At 44.2% G+C, this 10,895-nt stretch overlaps 1 protein-coding gene across 2 annotated transcripts in view; it reads left to right on the top strand.

The window, feature by feature from the left end:
• Positions 1 to 7,151, top strand: part of polr3a (polymerase (RNA) III (DNA directed) polypeptide A) — a 55,966-nt gene extending 48,815 nt beyond the window's left edge. For both annotated transcript variants that reach the window (XM_058406798.1, XM_058406799.1), the window contains 5 exons: positions 4,500 to 4,664; positions 4,814 to 4,978; positions 5,180 to 5,311; positions 5,395 to 5,527; positions 6,659 to 7,151. In XM_058406798.1, the coding sequence (XP_058262781.1) occupies positions 4,500 to 4,664; positions 4,814 to 4,978; positions 5,180 to 5,311; positions 5,395 to 5,527; positions 6,659 to 6,807 (744 nt within the window). In that variant the 3' untranslated portion in view covers positions 6,808 to 7,151. The remainder of the gene's footprint in view (positions 1 to 4,499; positions 4,665 to 4,813; positions 4,979 to 5,179; positions 5,312 to 5,394; positions 5,528 to 6,658) is intronic.
• Positions 7,152 to 10,895: the final 3,744 nt, after the last annotated feature.

Raw genomic sequence — 10,895 nt, 5'->3', positions numbered from 1 at the left:
GGAAAAAACGGGCAAAAAAGGACACAAAGGGGGAGGAACGAGAATCGGACAGTGATGACTGCATGTCAGACTCTGTTTTAATGTTTTATTCTCAGGAGGAACAGGTTAATGTGGTGTACAGCGCTGATGATATTAAAGAGTTTTTAAGGAACACCAAATGGCAGAAAAATGTAGCATTGGAAGAGTTTTTCCCGGACCGTAAACAGTTCATTCATGACGTGAAGTTCTTCAGAAGAGAAGGTGCGTTTATTAATGTTGAAGTATTCCGTCTGAAGAAACTGATCACGAGTGAATAAGGAAAACTCTGATGATGACTAATGTGTGGTGTGTTTTATTTTAGAGTGGTTTTTACCCTCTGTTTAATTTTATTTATTTTATTTATTTTTATGAAAGGAGTTAATATTGCGAGTTTAAATATTAATGGAGCAAGAGAGCAAATCAAGAGAGCTAAACTGTATGAAGTTTTAAAGCAGAAGCACATTGACGTTGCCATGCTGCAAGAAACCCACAGTGATACCAGCAATGCTGCTGATTGGGTGAAGGAGTGGGATGGGTTGGTGATTTTAAGCCATAACACAACGCTCAGTGGTGGAGTCGCCTTGCTCTTTACTCACAGTTTTATTCCTTGTTCTTATTCAGTTGAGGAGATTTTAAATGGGAGGCTTTTAAAAGTGAAAACTTTTTATGAGAATGAGGTTTTAGTTTTTATCTGTGTGTACACTCCCACCAGTGCAGTGGAGAGGATGATGTTTTTAGATACTCTGAACAATGTCATTGCTGACTGCAACACTGCAGAAATTTTAATTCTGGGTGGTGATTTTAACTGTGCTACAGATATTTTAGACCGGAACCACCCAGAACCTCACGTGGCTTCCCGTAAGCGTCTGTGGGAGATGGTGGAGGCCCACGAGTTGAGCGACATATGGAGAACTTTTCATAAGAACAAGAGACAGTACACGTGGGCCCATGCCATAGATAACACACTCTCCCTGGCGAGACTAGATCATTTTTATGGTTTTAAACACCAGCTGACGTTTTTTACAAAGTGTTTTATTGTTCCAGCAGGTATCTCTGACCACAGCATGGTCCAGTGTACTATTACTAAAGAGAAGGTTAAACCTAGGAGTGCCTACTGGCATTTTAACACTGCTCTTTTAGAAGATGCTAATTTTAGAGAGTCTTTTATTTATTTATGGAATTGTTTTAAACATGAGAAGGCAGCTTTTAGTTCACTTCAGCTGTGGTGGGATGTGACAAAAGCACAAGTCAAAGAATTTTGTCAACAGTACACTCTCAATGTCCCAAGAGACATTGTTAGATCTCTGAAAGCTCTGGAGATAGAAATAGTGGAGCTCCAGCGTTTGGAGGCCACTGGAAATCGAGGGCATGTTGAAGCCCTCAAACGTATAAAAGCCAAAATGAATGACCTGTTAGACATTACAGCACAGGGGGCGCTGGTCCGCTCACGCTTTAAAAGCGCTGCTGAGATGGATGCTCCTTCAAAGTTCTTTTTCAGTTTAGAGCAGAAGAATGGACAGAAAAGATTTATACATGCTGTGCAAACAGAATCAGGGGATCTCGTATCTGAGCCCACTGAAATTCACCAGCAGACAGTAAGCTTCTACTCGAAGCTGTACAGCAGTGAGTGGTCAGGGGCACAAGTAGTGGAGGACAGCTTCCTCATGAACCTGCCAAAGCTCTCTCAGCAAGCAGCCAGAGAGCTGGTCAGGGAGCTGACGCTGGAGGAGGTTCATGAGGCTCTCCAGGGGATGGAGAATGGACGGGCGTCAGGTATAGACGGTCTCCCTTGCGAGTTCTACAAAGCATTCTGGGCCGTCATAGGGCAGGACGTGCTAGATGTCCTACGGGACAGCGTACGGAGAGGTGAACTCCCGTTGAGCTGCAGGAGGGCCGTCCTGACCCTGCTACCGAAGAAGGGAGACCTGACCCACCTGAAAAACTGGTGCCCGGTCTCACTACTGTGCACTGACTGCAAGCTGCTCTCAAAAGCATTAGCCTCGAGACTGACTAAGGTAATGGAGCAGCTCATTCACCAGGACCAGACGTACTGTGTGCCTGATAGGTCCATATTCGATAATGTGTATCTAATTCGTGACATTTTGGACGTCTCCAGGCTATTGGGCTTAAAAACTGGTCTGATTTCTCTAGATCAGGAAAAGGCTTTTGACCTGGTTGAACATGAATATTTGTGGAAGGTGCTGGAAGCCTTTGGGTTCAATCCAGGTTTTATAGCCATGATCAAGGTGTTGTACAGTAACATTGAGAGTGTATTGAAGGTTAACGGTGGTTTATGTGCTCCTTTTAGAGTGTACAGAGGGATCAGGCAGGGCTGTTCCCTCTCTGGAATGTTGTACTCTCTAGCCATTGAACCTCTTTTAAATAAGTTAAGAAGTAATCTCTCTGGTTTTAATATTCCACATGCTAATGCCTCAATATGTTTATCAGCTTATGCAGATGATCTGGTAGTGATGATAAACACACAAGAAGATGTGAATGTTTTAACTGATATTTTAAAGGACTTTCATATTTTATCCTCTGCCAAAGTTAACTGGGCTAAAAGTGAAGCCATTTTAATTGGGGAGTGGGGAGGTGGGCAACCGTCACTACCAGGAGGCTTAGCGTGGAAAAGAGGTGGTTTTAAATACTTGGGTGTCTACCTGGGGAACAATGAGTTTTTAAACAAAAATTGGGAAGGTTCTGTAGAGCACGTGAAGGGCAGACTGAGCAGGTGGAAGCGGCTGGTCCCAAAGATGTCCTATAGGGGGCGAACGCTGGTCCTCAACAACCTCGCCGCGTCGTCCCTCTGGCACAAGCTGGCATGCGTGGATCCGCCGCCGAACCTGCTAGCGAACATCCAGGCCCTGCTGGTGGACTTCTTCTGGGACGGTCTACACTGGATTCCACAGTGTGTTCTCCACCTGCCCATAGAAGAAGGAGGACAGGGGCTGGTCCAGCTGTCCAGCAGAGCCGCAGCCTTCCGCCTCCAGTTCATCCAGAGACTCCTCAGTGGACCCGGAGACTTAGTATGGAGAGCAGCAGCCAGTGGACTACTACGCACAGTTCAAGGACTGGGGCTGGACAGAGCGTTGTTTTTAATGGACACAAATATGCTGGACATTTCTGGATTACCAGACTTTTACCGTGGACTTTTTAAAATATGGAATGTTTTAAAGAACAAGGGCTGCAGAACCCTACACTGGCTGCTGGAGGAACCTCTGGTGTATGGTGGGAGACTGGACATCTCCAGTGTGACCGTCCCTGCACTGACCAGAACTCTCATCTCCTCAGGGATTATAACGCTCCGGGAGCTTGTGAACATCGCGGGGTCGGACTTGTTGAGGGCAGAGGACCTGGCAGCGCGTATGGGACTGCGGTCCCTGCGTGTTGTCAATCAGCTCCTACACCGCTGGAGATCTGCACTAACGTCAGAGGAGCGTGTTCAGCTGATGGACTATTCACACACAGAGACTGGTCCTACAGAGGACGAACCCTTTCCCCAGCTGAACATCGCTCCTGACCTCGACGGGTGTGCAGGCCCCCTCCTGGAGTGCCGGGGTGAAGGGGAGATGGACTTTGGGTCAGTGTCGGGGAAGCTGCTCTACAGAGCGTGTGTAAAGGTTTTAAATAAGAAGAAGCTGAGTGGGAGGGTGGACACCCCATGGAGAAGTGTACATGGTTTTACTGATGATTTTAAACCAGAGTGGACGCACTGTATAAACCACCGTTAACTAAAAAAAAGCTGCCGACCTCCAATGGAGGATTTTACACTGTATTATCTCTGTGAACTCTTTTATTTCTGTTTTAAACCCTGATGTTGCACATGATTGTCCTTTTTGTTCACAGAGAGAAACAGTTTTTCATGCTTTTATTCACTGCTCCAGGTTACAGTCACTGTGTTTTTACGGAGCATTTTAAGGTCTTTTAATGTTGTTTTTACTTTTCAGTGTTTTATTTTTGGTTTTAAGTTTGTCAGAAAACACCGGTTCAGGTGCCAACTGATTAATTTTATATTTGGTCAGGCCAAAATGGCAATATACCTGAGCCGGAAAAAACAAATAACACAGAACACTGACTGTGAAGCCATAAGAATCCTGAAAAGGCTGATCAAATCGAGAATTTTAATTGATTTTAATTTTTAAAAAAGTATGAATGACTTGGATGTTTAAATGTGTGTGGTGTTGGGAGAATGTTTTGTGCTCTGTAGCAGAAGGAAAAATTAATTTTGCAGCAGAACTAAACTAATCACTCATGTTTAAACTAATTTATTGACATTATTTTAATACGTATTTATTTATTCATTTATTTATTGAGTCACTGTGACTTATATATGTGACTTGTGTAAATTAAGATGCGTAAAAAGTCAAAAAAAAGTCTCTCTCTCTCCCTCTCTCTCTCTCCCTCTCTCTCTGTGTCTCTCTCTCTCTCTCTGTGTCTCTCTCTCTCTCTCTCTCTCTCTCCCTCTCCCTCTCTCTCTCTAGGTGAATGCAGAGACAGTGAGGTATTCTATCTGTATGAGTAAGCTGAGAGTGAAGCCTGGTGATATTGCGGTTCATGGTGAGGCGGTGGTGTGTGTGTCTCCTCGAGAGAACAGCAAGAGCTCCATGTACTATGTTCTGCAGTCACTCAAACAGGAGCTGCCCAAGGTATACACACACACACACACAATCTGCAAGGAGATTTACCCCAGTGTGTGTCTGTGCTTTTCTGATTTTTGTAGTATAATGTAGGTGATGTAAGAGAGTGTGTGTGTGTGTGTGTGTGTGTGTGTGTGTGTGTGTGTGTGTGTGTGTAGGTTGTTGTACAGGGCATTCCTGAGGTTTCTCGTGCTGTGATCCACATTGATGAACAGAGCGGCCGTCAGAAGTTCAAGTTGCTGGTGGAGGGAGATAACCTGCGCGCTGTCATGGCAACACACGGCGTCAATGGCAACCGCACCACCTCCAACAACACATATGAGGTGTGTGTGTGCGTGTGTGTGTTTTGCTGTCCTCCTCAGTATATATCTATGGTCTATGGTCAAGTCTATGGAATTTCATTCTGATTAAAAATAAAGTAACAAATAAAGTAAATTTTGTTTTCTGGAGGAAAATTATTAGTTACATTAATGAAAAATATGTTCTAGTTAAAGCCCACTTAAAGAGTGTGTGTGTGAGAGTAGGTGGAGAAGACGTTGGGTATCGAGGCTGCGAGGACCACCATCATTAATGAGATCCAGTACACCATGGTGAATCACGGCATGAGTATTGACCGGCGTCACGTCATGCTGCTCGCTGACCTCATGTCCTACAAGGTGAGAAACTGCTCAGGAACACCAGCATTCACACCTGGGCTCACTGCTCCACTGCACATCCTTATTGTGTGTGTGTGTGTCAGGGGGAGATTCTGGGCATCACTCGTTTCGGCCTGGCGAAGATGAAGGAGAGTGTCCTGATGCTGGCCTCGTTCGAGAAGACCGCTGATCATCTGTTCGATGCTGCGTATTTCGGACAGAAAGATTCTGTGTGTGGTGAGTTTCACTCCGGGGAGAGGAGGGAGGGAGAGATGGACAGAGATGTAGCGACTGGGGGGGACAAAGGAGATGGATGGATGGATGGATAAATGGGGAGGATATAGGAGGGGCTTGGTAGTTGGGTGGATGGATGGATGGATGGATGTGGGGAGAGATGGATGGAGTGATGTATCAGATAAGGATATAGGAGGAGATGGATGGATGGAGAGGTGGGTGGGGGAGGATATTGCAGAGATGGATGGATGGTTGGATGGATGTGGGGTGGGTTGAATAGGTGGTTAGATAGGAAGGATATAGGAGAGATGGATGGATGGATAAGGGAAGGATATAGGAGGAGATGGATGCATGGATGAAATGATGAGTGTCATGGATGGATGTTGTTGGATGGAGGACTGAGGGAGGAATAGAGGGAACGATAGATGTCAGATGGATGGAGGGATGAAAGTTCTGATAGAAACAGATATGTGATTTATTCAGTGTGTTCAGTCTTGTAGAAGATCAGCACAGAGCAGGATGAAGAGCAGATACAGGAGGGGAACTAAACAGAGTGAAAACTGATGTGGGAATGAGTGATCAGTTAGTGGGAGGAGTTTGGACCAGTGATGGACACATTTTAGATTAGTGGGAGGAGTTTGGACCAGTGATGGACACATTTTAGATTAGTGGGAGGAGTTTGGACCAGTGATGGACATTAGGATGGATGGACTGATGGACACACTACACACTGGGGCTGCTGCTTGAGTGATGGAGGTCAGACACAGAGTTTGTCATCTGTTGGTTAAACCCTGAACAACGTACACACACTCACTCACACACACACACACTTTACCTCCCACAAGTGTTGTATAACAGCAGTGTATGGTAGGTGTTGTGCTTTCTCTCCTCACAGGGAGTGTGTAGTTACTGTGGAGTTAGCAGGTCTGTAAAACACAGAAACACACTTATATAGATATCTCTGTCTGGGTGGAGCCTGTGTGGGGGCGGAGCTTGAGATGATAAATCAGTTAGGTGACAGGTGTACAGATAACATCACTGAGATTCTGTAACTACAGTACTGAGTCCACTTCATATATTAATCTCTCCCCCCCCTCTCTTCCACCCCCCTCCCCCCTCCCCCCCTTTCTGCAGGAGTGTCAGAGTGTATAATAATGGGAATCCCCATGAACATTGGCACTGGTCTGTTTAAACTCTTACACAGAGCAGACAGAGAACCCAATCCTGCAAAGAGAACCCTGCTCTTCGACACGGCTGACTTCCACATACCACTCACCTCCTAACACACACACACACACACACTATTTTCTATTTTATGATGTGTGTGTGTTATACACACACAAAACCCCCACAAAAGTCTAATATTAAGTATATTTTGAGATCATATATTTAAGTACACATTAAATGTGTGTATATAAACATACAACAATCTTTAAGGATGTTTGTTTGTTTGTTTGTATCCCAGTGGATGATCTGGATGAACTCCTGTACTCGTGATGAGGTTAAGAAGTTTGCTTTAATGAATTAAGAGATTTAGGGGTTGTGTTGTGAATGTTTTGTGTTTCACACCTGTGTTTTGTGTAAATAAAGCTGAATGTGAATAAAGTGTACATTAAAGGGGAGGAGTCTGTCCATTTCTACACCATGAAGATTCTCCTCCTGCTGAACCCTGCTCTGAACCTGACGCTGGGGAGAACCTGCAGGAGCTTCAGCTCTGATCAGATCTCAACTCTCTGACTGGAGGCATTACTGATGGAGAGACAGAGGGAGACACAGGGAGAGGGAGATAAGGAGAGTGAGACAGAAAGAGTGAGACAGGGAGAGTGAGGCAAAGAGAGAGAGAGAGATGCAGTCAGAGAGAGACTTTGAGAGTGAGAGAGTGAGTGAGAGAACGTCTCATGTACGTTTTCTGTACTGACTGAAGTATGAGCTGAAATCTCTCTCACGTATCTGTGGTCTATTTTTGTTGAAGTTCTCTGCATAATAAACTTGATGGTCTTCAGATCTCGGACAGCTCTGTGACCGCTCTCACTCATCACTCATCACTGCGTGTGGATGTTAAGCTCATTCCTCCACGTCTGAGTTAGTCCATGTTCTTCTCAATAAGAAACCTTTCTGAGCAGTTCACAAAACTCTGGAGCTCTTTCCTGCTCCTCAGCCCTCTGACCCTGCTGTGAGGAGGGATTTCAGCTGGAGTTCCTCATTCCCTCTGAAGTGCTGATTGGATCTGTCTGAGAGTCAGTGCAAACATTCATTTCCACAGCTCAGAATTTAAATGTGAGATCTTCCTGATGAGAAGCAGTGGAGTGTAAGAACGGAGCGATTGACTCGGCCTGGGGGTTATTCAGTCTGCTTTACCTTCACTTCCAGAACTGAAGTGTGATCACCTGCTGTGGAGATGTGCAGCTGTAGCACCAATAACCTTCATTCCACTCGCTACACACACACACACACACACTCACAGGGTCCTGGTGCAGATGCTGATACCTGATGCTCACATTAAGCACTTTAAGCAGCACTGCTGTAGATGTGGATCAGTGAAGACCAAACTCATTAAAAAGAAGCGCCTGAATGAAAGATCAGCTTTATGAGGTAGAAGATGGAGGAAGAGCGGAGTCTGATATGTGTTGAGTAAACCGATTAAACCCAAACTCTCTTTGAATTCACTGCAGAAATAGAGTTTTAGATTTAATTCTAATTCAACACACAATAAAACATTAAAGGAACACAAGAAGTCTTTACTTTATTTGCTTTTAAATATCTGCCTCTGATTCTGTGACTCTGTGTTGATGTTAAAGAGAGCTGTGGAGTCGGTGCTGTCCGGGTCACGGCACCAAGGGGGTTGAAAGTTGTTTAAATCAGGATACAGAGGACTGCTTCTTCCAGTCTGTCTCACTCTGTCTCTTGTATTATTTTTAAGTCTGAGTGACTCAGGTGTCATTAGGCCTTGTTTCTTTTTATCTCCACTCTCCTTTCCATTCAACAACATAAATAAATCTCCAGAACCTGAAGATGAAGACCCAGTCCTCTGTATCCTGACTCAAACAACTCTTAAACCCCTTGGTGCCTTGACCCAGACAGCACTGACTCTCTGCTGAGTTCTATCTCTATTCACAAATGGGAGGAACATTGCCTGGGATCCTGTCCTCTCTCAGTATGGGGAACATTTCAGTTATAGATTAAGAGAGAAGATGCAGGTCAGTCTAAGATCCACTGAATTTCGGGAACGATTCCTGAAAGCTATCGGCTAAACATCTGCTGTGGAATTTATTAATACCTCTGAAATATGACCGTATTTTACTTTACTCTCACTTTAGTCTCACAGAAGTGTGTTTATTTAAAAAATTGGGATTAGGAGCAAGATTAAGGATGGATAGATAGATAGATAGATAGATAGATAGATAGATAGATAGATAGATAGATAGATGAAAAAACTGTTGCATAAGTTTGTACACCCCTGAGCCAATACTTAGTTGATGCACGGTTGGAGTTTATTGCAGCACTCAGTGTGTTTGGATACATCAGGACTGTAACATTAATATTTTGCTAAATTTTTCCAGATGTGTGAAACTGCAAGGGCATTTCCTGTACACTGCCCCCTTCAGGTCCCTCATGGAATTTCTATAGGATTCAGATCTGGGCTCTGGATGAATCTTTTCTTTATTTTTCTTTGATGATTCAGATCATTGTCCTGCTGAAAGGTGAAAGTCCTCTTCATCTTTAGCTAGCTAGGACTAGCTCCAGAACAGCAGCTCTAAAGTGTGATGTTGCCACCACCATGCTTCGTCACGTGTATACAGTTGTCTTGCTGATGTGATGTGATGATGTTTTGCACCAAACATTTCCTTTTATAATTGTGGCCAAAAGTTCTATCTTGGTTTCATCAAACTATAACACATTTTTCCACAGAGTTTTGGAGAGACTGCGGGAATGTTTTTGTAAAGTTTAGCCAGGCGTGATGATTATTTCCATCAGAAAAGGCTTGCGTCTTGTCACTGTGTCTCACAGCTTCAGCTCCTTTAATGAGATCTTTAATGTTCCTTTAATGACAGAACATCTGCAACTCCTTCAATGTTGCTGTTTGTTTCTCAGCAGTCTTCCTGACCAGTTCCCATCATGTCTTCTCATCAGTTTTTGAGGGGCGTCTTGTTCTTGCTAACCTCACTGCTGTGCCTCATTTTCTCCACTTTAATATGGGATGTCTGACACCTGGGATATGGTTTTTACATCAGACCCAAACGCAGGATAACAGTCCTCATTTTAATTGAACAAAAAACATATCACATCGGCGTGGTACAAAATAAACATGTGACACAACAACAATGGATACAAAAGAACGGGTATAAATGAGGAACACATTAGGAGGCAGCGAGGAACAGGTGACAATACTCATGACATAATCAAGGAATAACAATCCATCCTCCAACACCCCCTCCCATGGTCTGGCCAATGGTCTAAACCAGGGTTCCTCAAATCTCTCCCTGGAGGGCCAGTCCACTGCAGAGTTTAGTTCCAACCCTGAACAAACTATTCTACCTGTGATTTTCTAATGATCCTGAAGACACTGATCAGCGTGCTCAGGTGTGTTTGATTAAGGTTAGAGCTAAACTCTTCAGGAAAGTGGATCTCGTGGGCCAGATTTGAGGATCCCTGGTCTAAACTGTCCCAGTACTTCCTTACAATGTTGATATGATGAGATCCTGGTGGTGTTTGGGAAGCTCTTTATGGTCCATGGAAGCAACCAAGATGATGTTCAAGAACACAACAGACAGACACACAGACCCAGTTATAAGGGTGCACATACTTATACACGTAGGTAATTCTGAGTCTTTTCTTTTTCTTTTTTTACCTTGTGATGTGGACTTTTTATTAGCTAATATCAATCAGATATTAATGAAGATCTCCTCAGTGGTTCCTGCATGGTTCCTGTGAGGTGTTTACAGTGTTGTAGTGTTACAGATGTGTGTGAGATCAGTGGCTGCTGAAGAACCTCTCACCATGTGGAGTTTAATATCCATCAGTTTTAGAGATCAGCATAAACATGCAGTCAGTCGACCATCAGGCAGTTCCTTCACTTCCTTCACTTGGAACTTCATCAGGAAGTAGAGCCACATATGGTATAATATCAACATAATGGATGGATTGCTGTAACATGATGTAACGTCATGTCTCTGAGATGCCTCCTAACACACCACATGTGCTGGTGAAGCTGGTGCTGTTTCCATCGTCTTTACGAGTTCAACAGTAAAGTAGCGTGCTGAACTCTTCATAGCTGAACTTAGAAGGAGTGATGAAGACAGGCCTGTACTGGTGAAGGACGTTTCAGCTCCACCCTGCTGAGTGGACATCGCTTTTATTCCTCCAGATACAC

This window comes from Hemibagrus wyckioides, linkage group LG13, assembly GCF_019097595.1.
Source record: "Hemibagrus wyckioides isolate EC202008001 linkage group LG13, SWU_Hwy_1.0, whole genome shotgun sequence".
In the NCBI taxonomy this organism is placed as follows: domain Eukaryota; kingdom Metazoa; phylum Chordata; class Actinopteri; order Siluriformes; family Bagridae; genus Hemibagrus; species Hemibagrus wyckioides.
This window is presented reverse-complemented; position numbering and strand designations above follow the sequence as displayed.